We start from the raw sequence: 22,607 nt of genomic DNA, 5'->3' as shown, positions 1-22,607 counted from the left end.
TAATAATCTATACAGAAGTATGAAATGAGAAGAGTATTTATGGAGCTTGAGTGCGCATGTATTGCGAATCAAAAGAGTTGCTGGTAGCAAACGAATTTTGAGTGTGTGGGGAATGATTCATGCAATTGATAAGAATAAGTAAAAGACATCTTTGCTAGGAACGAGGAATTATATATATATATATATATATATACTTATACTCAATCGAATCGAATGGAATATATTATCAAATATACTTATACGCATGTAAATATCCTTTGGTGTTTGATGTGATAGACACGTGTATAGAATCAAAGAATTAATAAATTAAAAGGGGTGTGTCGATAACACTGGATTCACCTGCATTAATGTATGATGCTTGTAAAACCCAGATGAAGATGAATGTGCGAAGTTATTGCAGCCAAATAATGAAATTGCTGCCACTGGTTTCTGATGTCCTTTTAACGAGTGAGTCAAAATCATATATCATAGAGGATGTACAGGGAAGGGAAAATATTCAAGTTGTACTGCCCCTCCAAGAACAAGAGTATCACAAGCATCTGGATCAACTATATAATTATAAGTATAATACTACACATATAATATTTTTCATACAATATGATGTAAAAAAAATATGATTGACTGATTTTAAATTAAAAATAAACTTTTATCTAATCATCTTTTACCATATCAAAAGTTGTATGAGAAATATTGTATAGAAATGTTATATGTAGTATTATTCTAATTATAAATAAGAAAATACTAACTATTCATGAGGATATGTAAACACTCATATAACTGGGACACCAAATACATCGTCTTCCGATTTGCTGCTGCACTAATCCATTGCAAGAAGAACATATATTCACATCAACTCCAACAAAAGAAAATAAATATAAATCACAATCTTTCTATACCACAAGCTAATGCTAATGTACATACTCCACTCCACCATTATCAATAATACTATTCTTATTCCATGCACCAACTCGCTTCAACTTCTTTATCGTTGTCACTACTCTAACAGCCACAGCCACAGCCACAGCCACAGCCATTACCATCTACCTCTCCTCCTCGGAATTTTGAATGGAATCCATCATCATTTGCATCCAAAGATGTCGCGGATCAGCTGGGGGAAGTGCTGAAGCTGATTTATGCATGGTTGGCTGCTATAAGGGAAGCTAAGAATTGGATTGTAATAGTGATCGATACATCATACATTGACTTGTAAGAATAACATATTAATGAAGATGAAGTTATTTGATTTTTTCAATAAGAATTGATTCATATAAGTTATTTGTTAATTGAATGAATTAGGGTAAAATCGCGTGTAATTCCACGTTCTTTATACTGTTTGTGGTTCAGTGGTTCCTGTTATTTTGGTTTTCATATCTCTCTATTCATTCATGCGAATATACAATTTTGTTTTTCCCAGGTAAGAAGCTTTTCCCATTAGTAATTGGCCATGGTTATGACAAGTGATGTCACGATGAATGTCTGTTTCTCATCAAAGGAGCTGACCAAGGTGGGGACGGGCTGTCAGAATTCAAATCAATGATGACTGCATCAACTAATTGAGTATCTAATTAGAATTAGAATTTATGTAACAAACGCTAGCCATTCATTTCTCTGAAAACAATGTTGATGTTTTACCCAAAGAGCTATTGATGATATTATAAGAAAGTTGTAAAGAAAAAAGGGGCGAATTTTCTATATTTGATTAGTTGCAGTCATGATTTCGTAAATAAGATACTTATAGTGGGATGGGAGTTGTACAATATTGATTTGTCTAGTCAATAAAACTAAGATTGGTGCTTGGTGACAATGTGTACTCATAAACTTCCAAATAAAGTCAAGCGAATATTCAATGAGAGACTTTTTAGAATATCCAACACCACACTAGAGAAGGATAACCTCATTTTCAACTCCCTTTAGATCCTCAATCATGTCTTTTGTGCGAATTGAGTGTTATTACTTATTACAATCGAAGATTTGGGCTCTTACCTAACAATTGTAATTAAATTCTTTTAGTTAAACTGAAATTACCAGGATTGGTTAAATTAAAGAATGGATGCCCTCTTGAAATGTCTATATATCAATATAGAAAAATTAAATTCTACTTGTCTTTGCCGCGTTTTAGCCAAAGGGTTTTATTGGCCTTCTTTTTTTTTTTCTTTTGGATTACATTTCAACCCTTGATTAATGGGAAATTATAATAAATATCTCACTTTTAGAACCTAAAATAAAAACTAACCCATATCTAGAAATATCTTAAGAAATAATCCTCCAACAATTTGAAATACAATAATGCCCGTCAAATATAAGCAAATATTTTTCCTTCACTCAACAAGTCAAGGATACAAAATCTCTATCTGATAACTTAAAGAAACTCTAGCTAGCTCTCATCTTCCAATATGTAAACATGAAACTTGAAAAGATTATTATTGGCAAGGAAGGTTAAAGTTTGCTAAGTTCACTACTAAAAAAAACCCCATCCTTGATAGAATAATTTGATAGATTTTATTGATCGTTCTCAAAACTGTTAAGAATTTTAATTTTTGACAAATTTTTGATAGCTTCTGAACTGTCAAGAATTTGAAAAATTCCTTAACATTTTGGACGATTCTTGATAGTTATTAACTGTCAAGGATTAAGTTGAAAAAAAAAAATAAAAGAATCCTGAAATAGGGATGGGCACATAGCCCGGCCTCGTAGGGATCCGCCCCGACCCGTCTTGAACAGGGAGGATTTTCCCAGAATTTTTCGGGATTCGGGTCGGGCTCGGGCCCAAAATTGCCCCCAGAAATTTGGGGATGGGTCGGGGCCGGGATTGGCTTTGCCCCGGCCCGCTCCGTCTCATCCGCGGCCCATATATATATATATATAATATGATAATGTTATGAAGCAAAATTATACATTCGATATTATATATTATACATTTAACATTATACATTATATATAGTATACATTTGACATTATATATTATACATTATATATTGTATATTATGTATGATATATACTATATAAGTATAATGTATATAACATATATATGTTGTACATTATAATTTATACATAATATGCTATACTATTATCTATAATCTTACGTTAATATATAATATATATGTAATATATTATTTGTTGTTTTGATTGATTATAATGAATCAATAAATCACTATAATTTTTTGTGTCTCTCATTGAATCATTATTTCAATTATATTACCTAATTGTCTTTGTTATATTGTGAATTGTAATAGCTATTTATTTAAAATTTATTATAATATGTATGGTAGTTATTTATTTAAAATTTATTATAATATATATGTATAATGTATCATATATAATACATTATATTATATATTAAAGAGACATTATATATGTATACTTATTACTTAATACAATAATACATAATATTATATTATTAATATATAATATATTTATATATATGTATAATGTATTATAATTATCATTGTGATATGTAATGTATTTATATTTAATATGTATATTATAGATTAAAATTTTTTTTTTTTGATGATATGGTATTTATGTTTTATATGTATATTATATATTTAATTTCTTTTTTGGTTGGTATATATAATTGAGAGAAAATAATAATAAAAGTATAAATTAAGGAAAAAAGAAAAACCCAAACGGGGAATCCCCAAATTCCTCATTTGGGGAACGGGTTTTTTTTCAGAGATTTTCCGAATGAGCTTCGAGCCAGGATCGGAGAATTTCCTCGGGTTTTTGAGTGGTCTCCGTGCCGCCCCGGCCCGTGCCCATCACTACCCTAAACATTTGCTTACCTAATATTTCATTAAGGCAAAAGTTTCCCACCCATTTTTCATTAAAGCAAAAGTTTTCCATCCATTTTTCATTCTCTCTACCCTAAATTATTTTCCCCTTTTCATTCTCTACATCTCGCTAAGCTTTTCTCTTCGATTTTTTGTTCTCACCTTAAAATCCTTCTCCGATCTTCTTCGTTCTCACCCGATTATAAGACAAGCTCTGGTCTTCGAGTCCGTGACTTCAGTCACTCACCAATTCGTCATTCTTCAAGCTCTTTTCATTCAAAGTTAGGTACTGCTGTAATTTTGTTTTACTGGTGAGAATTGATTGTTTTTTTAAATGAAAGTTCGGTTCTTGCACCTTGTTTTCATTTGGGTTTAGCTTCATTTCTTTGCTTCTTTATCTTGTTTCAGTATTAACAGTGAATTAGTTGCTGATGTGTGTTTGGGTGTGAATGTGTAAATGACTTTGGATTAAACCTAGAGAAAGTTATATTAGGAAAGCTTTACAAGTTATCTGCACTAATTAAGAGTGAAAGATAATTGTAGGGAAATTTTGGGTACCTGGTTTATATTAATTTGCCTTCATGACCAGGGTGGATTAGGGTAGGGGTTCGTAACTTCAGGAGATACATGCGAGTTTGGGGCATCAAGAGACTTCTAACATGAAACATTAACCAATTTTGAACAGCCATAAATCTTGAGCAGACAAGTTGCAACTACTCTTCGACAAGTAGAGAAGGAGAGAAAGAAATGGAGGCAGTGGTAACAGCACAACAACTGGCGGCTCTTTGTGGGTCTCTTCGTAAAGCCTCCTTCAACTGCGACCTCATTCACTCTGGTATCCTCTCTCTCTCTCTCTCTCTCTTTTCCATATCCTTTATAAGCTTTATGAGTTGTGTTGTGTTGTGTTGAGTTTCTTCTAACAAATCATGGGTTTCTTAAACTAAAGTTATGTAGTTGGTGAAGGACTCCGTGAAAGGCATAGAGATAGAGCACATTGACATTGCACCATTGCCAATGCTCAACACTAATCTCGAAGTTAATGGAACTTACCCTCATGTTGTGGAAGCGTTTCATCAAAAGATTCTTAAGGCTGATTATTATCTCTTTGCTTCTCCTGAGTATAATTACTTTGTTTCTGGTACTCTCTTGATACCCGTTTGCCTATATTATTATGTTTTGCAATGATTTAGTCTGTTGTGAAATGGGATTTTTAGGAAAAGTTCATTTAGTTTATGACTTGTTTGTTTAAAATCCTGAGATAGTTCTTGACTTATAGGAGATTCCAGCATTATGCAAATTTATGAAACCTAAAATGGGTGCATTCTGACAAATACTGAGAAAGATTTTGGTTTGTTTTCAGTATTTTATGACATGTTTCTTTTTACTGAAGTTTGAAAGTAGTAGAGTAAGTTGGATAGAAATTTTCTATAATGAAATTAATTTTTTTAAAGTATCATGTGGAAGAACAAAGATTAAACAAGAAAAGTAGAATTGAGGGCATAAGATCTTTTACTGAACTGAAGACACATTGTCGGTTCTAGTTGGAAGTTGCAAGTGAGTGGACAAGGTATCAAATTTGTGCCACTAGGACCATATCCGGAGTTGGGTTCTTTGTCATCATTTATGGGGCCTTGTGGGTGATATTTTGAGTGTTCACATGTATGGATGACTTGTATTTCTTAATTTGTAATAGTACATTGTGAGGAAAATCACAAGGATACCATTGACCTTTAATTGGGAATCGTGTTGTCTTGGTAATGATTATAACTCAATGAGTTGGCTCATAAGTTGAGTACCTTTAATTCGTGAGTCACACATGATTGTTGAGTGGTGAAAATGCAGATTTATTTGGTGATTTGGAGGTGAAATTGTAAGGAATTCAAGATTTAACGCATTATTTTGGATGAGTTTCCTTATTTGTTTTGTTATCTTCCAGAATCACGGGTTTTGTTGTGTTTTCAGGTGTTTAGATGCAAAAAGATGAATTATTCATGCTTGTTTGGTGTTCGGACATCCTAGACTCGTCAAGTGCAGATAAATCAAGGCGAGCGGAAAAAGTGAAGTTCTACAACCGAGTCGCAGCACACTTTCTGAGCCACGGCGTGAAGACGACGCAACTCATATTGCACCCCAGCAAAGAATAATTGCGCTGCAGCACAAAGTCGACGAAATCCAAATTAGCCGTGGCGTAATTCATCCACGCCACAACGTGATAGGGTTTTTGTCGAAGGAAAAATCGCTTCGAGCTATGCTGCAACGCCATTCAACTGCGTTGTGGCGCAAATCATGATATTTAGAAAAAAAACTCCGCATTTTCCAGCCTATTTTTGGCGACCCATATTTGCAAGTTGCTCTAGTAAATGATTGATTTATGTATGTAAGATGCCCTCGACAGGTTTAAGTTGGTTTGTGTTCGTTTTTGGTACTTTTGTGCATAATGGGTTTTTGTTATTTAGACTATGCTACACGCCACTAGCTAGTTTAGATGATTAAAACACTAGGTTGATCCGGTTGGCCACGGCATGACCTTACCTTGGTAAGTATCGACCCTAAGATTTGGATCGAGAAACATCAGTTAGATTAATAACATAAAGTATAATAATTATGGTGAAGTTGGATACATTAGACCATTTCTCATTGTTTGATCATTTGTTTAGATCTCATTTTTATCTTAGTTGTTATTTTTAGTATTTTTGTTAGTCTTACTTGAATTTTAGTCAATTTGGATTTTATCAAGTTGTTGAGTAATTTTATTATCTCACTTGATTTTGTTGTTTTTGTACAATATTAGATTAATTGATAGCTCGACTCTTTGTGGGATCGACCCTTATGCACTTTACTGCAATAGTGACCTGTGCACTTACGGCGGAATTAAAGTTGTTTTCAACCAAACAATGATTACTCATAAAACTAATTTGCATGACTTGGATTACATCTATGTAATCTGAGGATTTATGAAGTTACATATTATATACAGTATCTTAGTTCACAATGGATAAGTATTTTAAAAGCAATGATACTATATTTGTACAAAAGTACTTAAGCATTTTGTTGTTATCGTGTATTCTTATCCCCGCATGGTTGTGCATGTATTTCCATTCCTCCAGGAAATGAAATTTCGCTACTTACTAACATAGAGAGCTTTAAGGTGAGATTTAACTTGCTCATAATTGTTTTTTGGCCATTTTTCTTTCCTCAGAGATATATGGTTGGTCAATGTAATACCCTGGCAATCTTGGTCTAAGATATCTAATATGTATATGATCTTTAGTCTAACTTGACAGTCTAAATCAAGCAAAGGTTTCCATCATCATACTTCCCCATTAAGAAGGAAATATTCATACTGATTTTGTTGTTTCACAAAGGAACGATTTCTGATCACATTTTTGCAATCATATATGATGTTTCAAACATGAAAAATACATACTAGTCCATGTTGCTTTTATAAAGCTACAAATCTGATCTCATTTAGTGTTTATAGGTTGAAATTATCCATTTTGTTTTCGTGTGAAACTTAACTAGTATGCTATCAATATTTAAAATGCAGGTGACAACAATTCTATCACTTGCAAGTGCATGCTCGGCAGTTGGGGTCACAGTTCTGCATACAAAAGACCTAACTTTGAATTTTAGTTTTGTTTTCGTTCGCTAGTTTGTCACCCGATTATGTATCAAACGTTTAATTATTGATGCACTAATGCCATGGGTCTTTTATTCATGTATATATACTGAATTTATCTACTTTCCATCTTTTATAGTTGTTTTTGTAATATTTTAAAACTTATATTGTTGTTCAATTTTTGTTTAATAAGAGCAACAGTAATATATATACCATTCAATAAATTAATTGAGACATTGTTGGATGTCTAAATTTATTATTGAATTGTGATAATTGTTGTTAGTTGAGGAATATTATGAATAATTTTGTTGTACTATTCCTTGATTTAATTGGTAATAACCAGGAAAATAAACTACAAAAAAATTTCTTGGTAGTTTTAAGACTGTCAAGGATTTGGTTAAAATTAGGCTATATCCTTGACGGTTTTCAAACTGTCAAGACCCTTTCTTGACAGTTTAAAAACTGTTAAGGAACCCTCTTCTTGATAGTTAATATCTATCAAGAATTAGAGTTTTTCTTGTAGTGGCTGTTGGAGAAGAAGAGGTGAGTCATTTTCAATATGTAATAAACTTTATTATTTGACACATATGCAGTTAGGGATGGGCATTTGCCTTGCCCGTCGGAGTGACCTCCTTGGCCCGAACAGGACAGGGATTCCACGAACCAATTGGGGAATGGGCCTAGGCTTGGACCATGGAAATTCTCCAGCCCTAGGGATGGGGGTAGGTCGGGCCTGCCCCAAACACACACACACACACACACACACACACACACACACAAATATATATATACATAAAAATAACACAATATCATTTCATTAAAAAAATTAAATATTAGATCTTTTGTATGCAATCTTATTAATATTCAATAATCATCCACAAAATTAGAAAATAAGAAGCAATTTATAATTTTATGTTCTCATTTTAATTAGATGCCACTGTAATAGGTTTAATATAATAGCTCGAAAAATTTTTAGTCAGGTATAAATCTTGTTAATCTTATATTCGTTTGACTAGTTTAAAATCAATCAATGAAGCAAACTAAACAAATTAGTTAGAAGAAAGAAGATCAACTTTATACAAGAACAAATTAATTACCTAAATCAATATTTAAAATCGTTGTAAATTAAAATTACCAATTAATTAGAATAAGGAAGAGGAATTTTATGTGATATTCAAAGAATTCATACATTGTATTATAAAGACAGAGAGACGTGATAAATTGTATCATATAACAAGAAACAATAACTATATTTACTAATTCTAAAATCCTTAAACTAGACAATAATCTTCTCTAACATCTAATTTAATACACATAACTACCATTCATTAATCATGGATTATATCTAACAAGTCTTACTACATATTATAATTAATTTGTGACATTTCATTTAAATAATAATTTATAATTAATTATTGATTATATCTAATAAGTCTTACTCCGAGTGATAAGGAGGGTTTTATTTGATTGTGATAGTTAATTTCAAATAAACCATTTCTAAGTTAAAAAATCACCTTAATAAAAATATAAACTAATAAACAAATTAAAAAGTTAAGATAATTTGTAAATAAATTAATTAAAGATGGTAAGTAAAAAAAAAAGAGCCGGGATTTTGTGGGGGAAATCCCCGCATGGGAGTTCTCCCTACGAAATCCCCGCATACGAAGTGGGGACGGGGATGGGGCTCACCTCAACTCTACAGACTAGGGACAAGGATTCCCTGATATCCACGTCTTGGGATCGGGTAATCCCCCAGAAGGTTGTGATCGGGCTTGGGGAATCCCCTAGGGGGTTGAGATCGGGCTCAGGGAATGGGGTTCTTGTCCTTTGCAGTTTAGTTATAGGTCTTGTTTAATTAGCGTTTTGGTGTTTAAAATAGGGTAAGAGACTATAATACTTTTTTCTTTTTTTTTTTTGGAGTTTAAGTGTAAAATAATATGAAAATATATATTGAAATATCAAAAATACCCTTGTCTCTTCATCTTCTCCTTTTCTCTCTCTGTAGCCAGCCCCATCACTCTCCCTTTAACTAGAAAACCCAATTGAACATATTTTGGTTTGTTGGCTAGCTGAAAATAGCTTTGGCTACTATATTGAGTAAATGCAAATTTTGCAGATACTTCACATCAGTTTTGGGAGAGAGCATGACCAGGGTTGTAGAAAGTTTATGGAGCTATCAAAAGTTCTGACAGGTTTGTAGATGATGACAGTCTGATTCTAAAGGCTCAAGTTCAAGTCATAAGGAATCATTATTTCGTTAAAGCAATAACGATGATTACTCTGTAAATTGTTCCCAATTTTACATGAATTTGGCTGAATGAAAAGTGATAAATATGGTTATGTTTGTGGTAACTTGTGAACTTGGATGATTACTTCATTATGACCATTTAGTACTACTATTATTTTTTGTCATAACCACATTCTGTTGCTAAATGTGTTATGAAATTGTCAGAAATTATGCCATGGTTGGCATTTTGTACGAAGTGACGTCCCCAAAGTCTTTATTTTGATGTTTGTTCTACATGTCATAACCCAATTCATGAATGAAGCAGAGTCTGGAAAGCCCAATTTATGAACGAAGGCCAATATAGACAATTAGTTAGTATATATTATCTACTCGTCTTAAATGAAACAGGAAATCAGAAAAAATGAAAAGGGAAAAAACCTCAGCATATATGTTGTTAAATTATTAATAAGTGTGAGATATTATGACTGCATCCATAATTTTATAAATCTTTTTCATGTTAGATAATATTAGCTCCATCTGAAAAGCCACACCTTATGAGATTCTACAGAAATATATCGATCGCATAAGCTTTTAATTACATGTGATTGTGCTTGTTATATTTTAAATACAACAAAACATAATCCCAACATATACACGACACATCGAAGAAGAGATTTGTTCTTAACTGCTTCAAGCACAAACAGCTAAGATAAGATATTTAGATTAATATTCTACCCCTTGTTTCTTTTTCTTAGCGGCTATGCTTTTTTAGGCTGCTTGTATATTATCAATATAGAACAGTACTAAAAGTTGTAAGTAGGCTTAAACTATAATTATATAGTCAAGAGCTATGTGCTTATTGTCTCAAAAACTTGAATATAATTAGTGCTGCCGTACGCTGATGAATACAATTTCTATCTAGGCATAATTTAACCGAACAAAAGAAAGGGTCAAGTATTAGTTTAATTATTATTGGACATGATGTGAAATTATTTATATATTTAGTTTTAAAATCTTTTAATGTGATAGTTTAGTTGTATCATAAATTAAAGCTCCAATTTCCAAGTTGCTTCTTGTGGCATCGATTATTTGTCCAAATGGGAATTGCTTTATCCTTACATTTGGGAAGACTAATTAAGAACTGAATTCTATGTTGTAAATCAAGTTTCACTTTTGGCACACAAATCTGTTGGGATGCATGCAATTAACGTTATCCATTATTCAATTTCAACAAATAGAAACGTATTCTCCCTATATTTGTTGTAAGGAAATTAAAATAATTATTCATCCTAATATAAGATTAATATGCTCCAGCCACTTGAAACCCAGATGATCATAAATATTATAAAAGATTGGCTATAAATGAAGATGAGAGTGAATTCCTTGTAGTGTGTAAACTTAATTGTATTTGGATTGTATTGGAAGTTGACCAAAAATTTCCAAGTTTGATAATGCAAGGCCGGGAGGCATATGAAGAGTGCAATGGTTGGAAAATTAATTAAGTAGGTAAGGCAAGATTCCTCATAGATTGGGATCCATCACGTGGGAACCTCATCAAGTTCAAGTTGTGATTTATTTAATTAGAGAAAAATTCAGTCTAATATAATCAGGACCACAATTTAATTAATGAACATGTGAAAGGGCTGCGTGGAGAATATATAAGCAAATAAAGATGGGATGAAACAGCAAGGGAGGACTTATAAGAAAGCAGAAACATGCAACAGTGCCAGATTCGAGGTGGGTGCCTTTCACATGGGACTTATTTTCTTTTCCTCCATGGACTTGTTCATATATATTTATTCTTTATTAGGAGATGGGATTTGTTTAATCATATCAATATGGACTTGATTAAGATACATAACATAAACTATACTTAACTTTGTCACCAATTAATTAAAGTAGCTTTCATTTAATTTTTTAATTTCCATCACCATTATCGTCAATAACTTCTCTCTCAAGCCCGTGATCAAATGCAGCAAGGAAAGAATGCTTGAGACGAAAGAGACAAACCTATCCATTCTTGAAGTTTTGACTATAAACTTAATCAATAATAATAAATATTGAAGGTGCTCTTTACTTATATTGAGAATATCAAGTCCTTAAATAAGTAATTTAATGAATATTTATTGGTTCTTCTTATTCAAATTCAATTTCAGGGTATAGTTTAAGATTAGATTGTTTTTAAAAAGGTTTAAGAGCCCAATGAATAGTCAGTTAAGAGCTTAATTATTGCCTTAAATTTAGGATTTTGACTATTTCATAGTTAAAATGCAGGATTATCTCAGTTTTTAAATCATCTTGACAAACTAATTTTGATTGGCCGTCATGTATAAAAACTTAGGTCAAAATAAAAAATGTTGGTTAATGAGCTTGCACAACAAGATATGAATGAAGGTCAATTAAAAGGAGGGTGAACCGGTGGGTGCTCCATTGACTGGCCTTGAACATGGTTTCGTTGTAAACTCCAATCATAGATCCATATTCTCTTTCATTAATTATTATTATTTGTCTTTATTAATCAAAATTAAACTAATTACAAGTGTTCGAAGGCCGGCCGGATCCAACCAAAAAGATGAAAGAAGTGGGCACGATGTTGAACAGGCTGTTAGTCGTCTAAAAGGGTCCTCAATTTCAGATTCTCTCAGCCAAGTCAGATCGAACACAACCCTTTATTTGCCAAAGAAGAAAAGGACATAGACCATAATTTTCATTTTTGTTAATGAAGTTGTTGTACTTATGATTCAATATAAAAAAATTGTCTTCAAGACTTTTAGCGCCTTGCCCTAATTTTTCAAATAAATTCAATGTAGGAGAAACTGACTGTGCATATTTTTATCTCTTAGATTGTAAGTTAATCCCAAAAAAAAAAAAGAAAAAAAGTCAACTTGAATGACAACAAATCAACAAGGATGGGGAAGATCCATCCGTTTATATTTGGCTGCAGCCTGCAATGCATATCATGCTCAATCTTATCCACTTCTAAATTGGACCTTTGATCATTAATTTTAAAGATATTGGGGGATTATCTTTAGCAACTTGAAATCCCCTGTAATATGGATTCTCAATGAACCAGATTTTAAGCTTTGCAAAGGGACAAATCTAGAATGAATAAACTAATGTATATATATGGTGGAGAGAATAACTTTGAACTTATTTGCGTTTTCTCCTCAACTGTCAACAAATTTGCCCAAGAATTAAGGATGACAATCCAAGGGATTATCGCCATTTTTTATTTTTTATTTTTGTATGATTGATTGGCATATAATTTTATTAATAATCAAAATGATCATGGTATTAAAGTAGTTATGAAGAGACAAATTAACAATCTATCATATTTCTAAAATTAATTTTCATCTAAAGACTGATAGTCTCTAGTCTTATTATATTCTAATTTATGATTGAATAGCTATTTTAATTATTCAACTTTTATAAGATAATGTCGTTTTGTCATTTTGCATAAATTATCTAACCAATCAACTTGGGAACAACTCATATATCAATATCTGTTATTATTTTGATAGAAATATATAAAATAACAGAAAAAAAAAGTGTGAATTTCATTACTAATACAATAAAACCTCTATATAATTATACTCTATATAGGAATAAACTCTACATAATCATAAAAAATTATATTCTCAATTTGGGATAGTTATAAATAAAAATAAATTCTACATTGTAATAAGTTATAATTTTTCTAATTCCCGTCTTAAGAAAAGTTACCTCCCTATAGTAATAATTATCTGTATATTGCAAAAAAAAATATGGTATGTTACATTAAAAGTTGAAGATAAAATAAAATATTTATCTGAAGTTGTTTGAGACAATAATTTATGTTTTAGAGTTGTTATTATATCTTTTAACTTGTGGGTATATTACTCACTAGCATGAACATTTTCTTATTAAAGCCAAAACATTTCTAGCTTCTCAAGCATATTTAGAGCTTCTTGACATGAAACTTTTAGTATTTCCGTACTATCAACCTCATAATTATTTCATTTCTCTTCTTGTTTAATTGTAGAAATGATTTCTTCTTTTGTAAAAGCGTACATGACTTGTTACTCATTTGGATGATTAAGGTTGACATTAATATTCATTTGATTAGTATAGTGAAGTTGTCGAATCTGATTACTCAATTCTACAATGACTCTTTGATTCTCCTCATCCACTTCATTTGTAACTTGCAATTATCGACATCGGGGGTCCTAATTTTGTAATGCTTAAAACAATTGGCAATTGTCTGTGACTTCACATAAGTTATCATGCAGCAACTACATTTACAATTTAATCAAGGACAGTTATCTTTGTTGGTTTCAAAACACGATCTTCTATCCGTTTCAAAAGTAGGCAATAGAAGGGTGAATTGAAACCGTAATATTATTAAAACATGAATTTAAATCCTAATATTATATTACTAAAATATGAATTATGAAATAAAAAAATTTTTTTAACTACACCTCTATTAAGTTATAACTTCTTCATAGTAATAAAATTAGTTAGTCACACCATTATGACTATAAAAAAGTTTTACTATATTTGATTAGTCTTAGGGTGACTACTTTGCAGAATTTAAACGAGAATCAGAGGTGCAAAAACATAGTCCAAAGTCNGTTCATATATATTTATTCTTTATTAGGAGATGGGATTTGTTTAATCATATCAATATGGACTTGATGAAGATACATAACATAAAATATACTTAACTTTGTCACCAATTAATTAAAGTAGCTTTCATTTAATTTCTTAATTTCTTAATTTCCATCACCATTATCTTCAATAACTTCTCTCTCAAGCCCGTGATCAAATGCAGCAAGGAAAGAATGCTTGAGACGAAAGAGACAAACCTATCCATTCTTGAAGTTTTGACTATAAACTTAATCAATAATAATAAATACTGAAGATCCTCTTTACTTATATTGAGAATATCAAGTCCTTAAATAAGTAATTTAATGAATACTTATTGGTTCTTTTTATTCAAATTCAATTTCAGGGTATAGTTTAAGATTAGATTGTTTTTAAAAAGGTTTAAGAGCCCAATGAATAGTCAGTAAAGAGCTTAATTATTGCCTTAAATTTAGGATTTTGACTATTTCATAGTTAAAATGCACGGTTATCTCAGTTTTTAAATCATCTTGACAAACTAATTTTGATTGGCCGCCATGTATAAAAACTTAGGTCAAAATAAAAAATATTGGGTAATGAGCTTGCACAACAAGACATGAATGAAGGTCAATTAAAAGGAGGGTGAACTGGTGGGTGCTCCATTGACTGGCCTTGAACATGGTTTCGTTGTAAACTCCAATCACAGATCCCTATTCTCTTTCATTAATTATTATTATTTGTCTTTATTAATCAAAATTAAACTAATTACAAGTGTTCAAAGGCCGGCCGGATCCAACCAAAAAGATGAAAGAAGTGGGCACGATGTTGAACAGGCTGTTAGTCATCTAAAAGGGTCCTCAATTTCAGATTCTCTCAGCCAAGTCAGATCGACCACAACCCTTTATTAGCCAAAGAAGAAAAGGACATAAACCATAATTTTCATTTTTGTTAATGAAGTTGTTGTACTTATGATTCAATATAAAAAAATTGTCTTCAAGACTTTTAGCGCCTTGCCCTAATTTTTCAAATAAATTCAATGTAGAAGAAACTGACTGTGCATATTTTTATCTCTTAGATTGTAAGTTAATCCCAAAAAAAAAAAAGAAAAAAAGTCAACTTGAATGACAACAAATCAACAAGGATGGGGAAGATCCATCCGTTTATATTTGGCTGCAGCCTGCAATGCATATCATGCTCAATCTTATCCACTTCTAAATTGGACCTTTGATCATTAATTTTAAAGATATTGGGGGATTATCTTTAGCAACTTGAAATCCCATGTAATATGGATTCTCAATGAACCAGATTTTAAGCTTTGCAAAGGGACAAATCTAGAATGAATAAACTAGTGTATATATATGGTGGAGAGAATAACTTTGAACTTATTGCGTTTCCTCCTCAACTGTCAACAAATTTGCCCAAGAATTAAGGATGACAATCCAAGGGATTATCGCCATTTTTTATTTTTTATTTTTGTATGATTGATTGGCATATAATTTTATTAATAATCAAAATGATCATGGTATTAAAGTAGTTATGAAGAGACAAATTAACAATCTATCATATTTCTAAAATTAATTTTCATCTAAAGACTGATAGTCTCTAGTCTTATTATATTCTGATTTATGATTGAATAGCTATTTTAATTATTCAACTTTTATAAGATAATGTCGTTTTGTCTTTTTGCATAAATTATCTAATCAATCAACTTGGGAACAACTCATATATCAATATCTGTTATTATTTTGATAGAAACATATAAAATAACAGAAAAAAAAAAAGAAAAAAAAGTGTGAATTTCATTACTAATATTTGATTAGTCTTAGGGTGACTACTTTGCAGAATTTAAACGAGAATCAGAGGTGCAAAAACATAGTCCAAACAGCCGGTTATGTATGTTTTTCATCTTCTAGATTTTTGAGAAGGAATTAGGTAAGTGTAATGGTTTATGTTATGTAGAAGGCAAAAGTAAAGAAAAGACGGATGCATGGATGCGTTGGTTCCACATGGAGCAACACAATTGGGCTGTCAAACATATAATTTGGGAGAGCTGTTGAACTAACAAAGAAGCAATAATATATATTATAGTTAAGAGTAAGAATGAATATGAGAAGTGAAGAATAAGAGAGTTGGGTTAGAGAGAGAGAGAAAGCCGACAGAGAGCATCTTTTGATGCATATGGGTTAGAGTCCGCAAGTCATGCGAGTGTCTTTCTTTCTTAAGAGTTGCAGCAAACTCTCCGGCGCTCGTGCTCCTGCTAACCCCTCTTTCTCTTTCTGAGTTTTGTCAGCGCTATCCACGCGTCTTTACTCTCATACCCATCCCCCCTCTACTTCTCTCTGCAGGAGGTTTATGCATGCGCTCATTTCATACCACTACTAGTCAACTTTAAGAAGTTTAACTACATTTTATGTTCAAGTTTAAGTACATGTTTCAGTTGATGGATTCTCTCTGGATAAATATGGACATATATTCATACTTCATCTTTTATTTAATAAGCTATTCTACTTTGTCTTCAGTTTTGGATTTTGATTACGATGTTGCATATATACGTGTTTAATATAATTGTAATTATGGATTAACTGGATAAGTACTTAAGCATGCATGGGTTCGTAGGGATCCTGGGTTGTCCTTTCACATAAAATCTTGGGTCCAAATTGAACTTACTAACCCATTTTCTAAAAGTTTCACAAACTATTTGCTAGCTCAACATTACTAATCATGGAATCCTTGAGTTAATTATTACATTCTGGTTGGTTATAATTTTGGCAGTTTCATGATCGAATAATGCATAGTAAAATAGTTATTAGGTAGCTTAGATAAATTATATCTTTCTTTTTCTTCTCCTATGTTGTGCCCTAGAAGTCTCAAAACTCAATAATTACAACTACGAGTTCTCAAAGGGAAACTAAATGAAATAGACCCGACGGGAATGGGGGAAGAAACACGTGTCGTATAGTGGACCCAAACATTAACATTGAAAGAGAGATAGAATTTGCAAAGCTAGGGTGCATGTGGGTCATGGAAAATTGAAGCGGACATCTCCATCTTGAGAGCCCCATTTTAATGCGCCACCTACTCTTTTCCTTCATTTAAATTACCCTGATGAAGTTGCTCCTCTATGAAAACAAGCTACCTTTACATTCTCTATAGACATTATAAAAGAAAATAACAAGGAAATGATGGAAGAAGAGAAGGGATGCATGGGAATGATAGATACGTAAGACAAAAATAACAAAAGGCAAGAATTATAATCAAATGGAGAGGAAGAAATTAGGAAAAGGTTAAAGAGGGCTAAGATTGGAGATAAGGAGCAAGTTGAGTTGAAGAAAATTAAAATAATAAGAGAAAGAGAGTGTTGGAGCGGACAAAAGAGTGAAAGTTTTGGGAACCATCCACCGCCCATAAGCGTACGCACTTATTACCCAAATTCAATCTATTCTCTCCTCTCCATCTAACCCTAACCCAACACCTCTTTCTTTTCTCCCAAACTCTCAACCTAAACACCATCGGAACCTCCACTAAGACTTTAATTTTCAGCTCTGAATTTGGTGGGTGACAACAATTTCCACTCATCTCTCTCCTTTCTGCTGAACCCAAGTTGTACTACTCTCCATTAAACAATTCATTCAACCAAGGGAGTAAGAATAAAGGAGAGTGGTTTCAATTTTCTTATTATTATTATTTTTTTTTCTCTAGCCTTTTTCCTTCCACTATCCTTCGTCTTTTACAATTAGCTCAACCTTTACGCCTTCCTACTTCCCTTTCTCGGTCCTTAATTTCTCACTTCTGTTTACGTTTTTGTGAGAGGAAGTAAGATCTCTGACGTAGTGGTTAAAGAATTATATACATAGCAAATTATAAGGCATGGATCCGGTTACAGCGCATGGACATTCTCTTCCTCCTCCTTTCCACACTAGAGATTTTCAACTTCACCACCACCAACAGCAGCAACAACATCAATTTCACCACCAACAGCAACAGAACTCAGAAGACGAACAAAGTGGCAGCAGCGGCGGCATAAACAGGGGTATCAAATTAGATCGCGATGAGAACAACAACAACAGTAACAACAACACAAACAGTAGCGATGGCAAAGAACTCATCCAAGCTTCGGGTGAAGGAGAGATGACAAGGAGACCACGAGGCCGACCCGCTGGATCAAAGAACAAGCCCAAACCGCCCATCATCATCACTCGTGATAGCGCCAACGCTCTACGCACCCATGTTATGGAAATAGCAGATGGCTGTGACATTGTTGAGAGTGTTGCTACATTTGCTAGGCGAAGACAAAGAGGGGTTTGCATACTGAGTGGCACCGGCACTGTAACGAATGTAACTCTTCGGCAACCAGCTTCACCTGGTGCAATTGTATCTTTACACGGTCGGTTTGAGATATTATCACTAGCTGGTTCATTCTTGCCACCACCAGCACCACCTGCCGCTTCAGGGTTAACCATATATTTAGCCGGTGGTCAAGGCCAAGTGGTTGGTGGAAGTGTTGTTGGGACGCTTATTAGTTCCGGTCCGGTGGTGATTATGGCTGCATCTTTTAGTAATGCTGCTTATGAGAGGCTTCCTTTAGAAGAAGAAGACCCTCAGGTACCAATGCAAGGGGGTTCTATTGGGTCACCTGGAGGAGTTTCACAGCAGCAGCAGCCACAGCAACAAGTTATGGGTGAGCAAAATGCGCCTTTATTTCATGGATTACCGCCTAATCTCCTCAATTCTATTCAGTTACCAACGGAAGCTTACTGGGCTACTGGTCGCCCTCCATACTAGCTGACAGATTTCATTGAAGGGTAATACGTGAATCAATTGAATCATTTAGTTACACACCATCGATCGATCTCACCTTCAGCAATTTACAAGAAGTCGCGGAATTTGTAGCTAGAGAATTTGGTTTGTTGAGCATTTCTCAGGTTTCTTAATTTTCTCCTTTAGTATTTGTTTCAGATTTGATGATTAGGTAATTATATGCTTGCATGTTGCATTGAAGGACTATGTAAATTCATGGATTCTCAGTGAGTTTGATTTTATGGAAATAACTGTTGCCTACTAAAGAACGAATATCGATAACTTTTCTCACAAAATTCAGTTGTCGGCCTTAGCCACAAATAAATCCCAATNAAACTCTCAACCTAAACACCATCGGAACCTCCACTAAGACTTTAATTTTCAGCTCTGAATTTGGTGGGTGACAACAATTTCCACTCATCTCTCTCCTTTCTGCTGAACCCAAGTTGTACTACTCTCCATTAAACAATTCATTCAACCAAGGGAGTAAGAATAAAGGAGAGTGGTTTCAATTTTCTTATTATTATTATTTTTTTTTCTCTAGCCTTTTTCCTTCCACTATCCTTCGTCTTTTACAATTAGCTCAACCTTTACGCCTTCCTACTTCCCTTTCTCGGTCCTTAATTTCTCACTTCTGTTTACGTTTTTGTGAGAGGAAGTAAGATCTCTGACGTAGTGGTTAAAGAATTATATACATAGCAAATTATAAGGCATGGATCCGGTTACAGCGCATGGACATTCTCTTCCTCCTCCTTTCCACACTAGAGATTTTCAACTTCACCACCACCAACAGCAGCAACAACATCAATTTCACCACCAACAGCAACAGAACTCAGAAGACGAACAAAGTGGCAGCAGCGGCGGCATAAACAGGGGTATCAAATTAGATCGCGATGAGAACAACAACAACAGTAACAACAACACAAACAGTAGCGATGGCAAAGAACTCATCCAAGCTTCGGGTGAAGGAGAGATGACAAGGAGACCACGAGGCCGACCCGCTGGATCAAAGAACAAGCCCAAACCGCCCATCATCATCACTCGTGATAGCGCCAACGCTCTACGCACCCATGTTATGGAAATAGCAGATGGCTGTGACATTGTTGAGAGTGTTGCTACATTTGCTAGGCGAAGACAAAGAGGGGTTTGCATACTGAGTGGCACCGGCACTGTAACGAATGTAACTCTTCGGCAACCAGCTTCACCTGGTGCAATTGTATCTTTACACGGTCGGTTTGAGATATTATCACTAGCTGGTTCATTCTTGCCACCACCAGCACCACCTGCCGCTTCAGGGTTAACCATATATTTAGCCGGTGGTCAAGGCCAAGTGGTTGGTGGAAGTGTTGTTGGGACGCTTATTAGTTCCGGTCCGGTGGTGATTATGGCTGCATCTTTTAGTAATGCTGCTTATGAGAGGCTTCCTTTAGAAGAAGAAGACCCTCAGGTACCAATGCAAGGGGGTTCTATTGGGTCACCTGGAGGAGTTTCACAGCAGCAGCAGCCACAGCAACAAGTTATGGGTGAGCAAAATGCGCCTTTATTTCATGGATTACCGCCTAATCTCCTCAATTCTATTCAGTTACCAACGGAAGCTTACTGGGCTACTGGTCGCCCTCCATACTAGCTGACAGATTTCATTGAAGGGTAATACGTGAATCAATTGAATCATTTAGTTACACACCATCGATCGATCTCACCTTCAGCAATTTACAAGAAGTCGCGGAATTTGTAGCTAGAGAATTTGGTTTGTTGAGCATTTCTCAGGTTTCTTAATTTTCTCCTTTAGTATTTGTTTCAGATTTGATGATTAGGTAATTATATGCTTGCATGTTGCATTGAAGGACTATGTAAATTCATGGATTCTCAGTGAGTTTGATTTTATGGAAATAACTGTTGCCTACTAAAGAACGAATATCGATAACTTTTCTCACAAAATTCAGTTGTCGGCCTTAGCCACAAATAAATCCCAATTATTTTGAAATTTTCATTTCTACATAAATGCAAAACTTGCCCTCGAGATTTGGCCTAGCTAGGAAGATCCCCTAATTCATCATCATAACTGGAAAAAAAAACACACACATATATATATATATATATATATATATGAAGCACACACCCCACTTTGATTTTCAGGAATCAAGGAAATAAATGGAGTTCATTTCTTGAGTCAAACACATTAACTCACTTCAATCTCTCTATGGATTTTTGCAACTTCAAGGCAAAAAAGAGAGGAGATATATTATGGCATATATATATATGTTTAACTAGAGTACAGGTAGTACAATTATATGAGTTGTTTGTGTGTATAAGGTGATAAGGTCAAAGGATGTGAATTAAAGCTATAAGTAGAAGGTGGCAAGTGAGTAAGGAACACAGAGGTATGGGGTTAAATAGTTATCATATGTATTTTTCTTCGATAGTTATAGGGTTTCTTAGATATGGAGACATGAAAATATTTGGGTACTAGTTGACACGTGCACTGCTCTGAACAAGCTCCTTTTCGAGGCAAACCTTAAAGGCAACAGCCGGGACAATGTGTGGGCTCTCTTTCTCTCTCTGTCTCTGGTAGATCCAGAGAATGGGGATTGGGCAGTTGTTCAAACTTCATACCTCAAGCCGAAAACCCATTACATCAGATTCCTTGCATTTGACACTTCTTTCTTCTTTCTAAAAGCTACCTACACCTTAACAGCCTTATCTATTCTTCTTTCATCATACTCCTATACACCCATCACTTCTAATCTCGCCTTTTGTTAATCTTATTGAGTAATTAACACCACCTCCCCCCCACCCCCCCCCCCCCACTTTTTTTTGTCTTTCACTTATTAATTTCTGTAAAAAGGCTTTTGTCACCAACCTCTTCTTTGTTGCTAACTTAAGACTAATAGTCATGTGTTTGCAAAGAGTGCATTAAACCTTGACTGTACATGAGGGAAGGAAGGTGTTATAAATTGAATTTCTATACATCGTGAAGTTGTTAGATTGTTATAGTGTATATGTGATTGGTCACCCTCATTATTTGATATAACTTTTGGAAGTGACATTTATCAATTTTAAACCCATGATATTTAAACACATCATTCTCTCACATAACTAATACATGTGATATTCTATTCCTAATATAACTAATATTTCAACAATCTTTACCTTAACGAGTTTTTCATTGAAGCGATATATATGACTAAGAGAACACTTGACCATCACGACTTCCTTGTTGTAGCTATACCAAGTTTGCTGCCAAGATGCTTAAACTGAGAACCACTCCATCAACAAATTCAATACGTTGTAATATCCATTGTTTTGTGTATATAACATCTTGAAAATACTCATTTTTCAGTTTGCTACTTAATACTTTGATACCACTTGCTAGGAGTTCGCCTGTGGAAATTAATAATATATAAAAGAGATACAATATTTAATATGGTTTGACAAACATAAGAGAGAAATCCACTAGTAATCAATACGAACACACAAAAGTACCTTAAAATTGTTTTTGATTAACTTTTTACAGGTAGTATATGCAATATCTATCTTTGAATTGATTCTCATCCATCTATTTATAGGTAATACAAGAGATATTATATTCCTA

General features: G+C 33.6%; 2 protein-coding genes and 1 long non-coding RNA gene across 9 annotated transcripts; all 3 read left to right on the top strand.

Annotated features, from left to right (window-relative positions):
- The first annotated feature begins 3,618 nt into the window (after positions 1-3,618).
- Positions 3,619-6,464, top strand: LOC116125416. Of its 7 annotated transcripts, XR_004127331.1 has the most exons (4): positions 3,619-4,056; positions 4,456-4,605; positions 4,717-4,908; positions 5,733-6,464. It is a non-coding gene; the product is annotated as an uncharacterized LOC116125416 (long non-coding RNA). The 7 variants fall into 7 exon arrangements; XR_004127333.1 differs by having other exon boundaries at positions 3,619-4,051; positions 4,717-6,464; XR_004127334.1 differs by having other exon boundaries at positions 3,619-4,051; positions 4,360-4,605; positions 4,717-6,464.
- Positions 6,465-17,659: 11,195 nt separating this feature from the next.
- LOC116125414 (AT-hook motif nuclear-localized protein 26-like) lies at positions 17,660-19,296 on the top strand. The gene has a single exon (XM_031411150.1). The coding sequence runs from the start codon at positions 18,086-18,088 to the stop codon at positions 18,998-19,000; it is 915 nt and encodes a 304-aa protein (XP_031267010.1). The 5' UTR covers positions 17,660-18,085; the 3' UTR covers positions 19,001-19,296.
- A 66-nt stretch (positions 19,297-19,362) lies between these two features.
- Positions 19,363-20,977, top strand: LOC116125415 (AT-hook motif nuclear-localized protein 26-like). The gene has a single exon (XM_031411151.1). The coding sequence runs from the start codon at positions 19,728-19,730 to the stop codon at positions 20,640-20,642; it is 915 nt and encodes a 304-aa protein (XP_031267011.1). The 5' UTR covers positions 19,363-19,727; the 3' UTR covers positions 20,643-20,977.
- The last annotated feature ends 1,630 nt before the right edge of the window (positions 20,978-22,607 follow it).

This window comes from Pistacia vera, unplaced genomic scaffold (assembly GCF_008641045.1).
Source record: "Pistacia vera cultivar Batoury unplaced genomic scaffold, PisVer_v2 Contig164, whole genome shotgun sequence".
Taxonomy (NCBI): Eukaryota; Viridiplantae; Streptophyta; class Magnoliopsida; order Sapindales; family Anacardiaceae; genus Pistacia; species Pistacia vera.
This window is presented reverse-complemented; position numbering and strand designations above follow the sequence as displayed.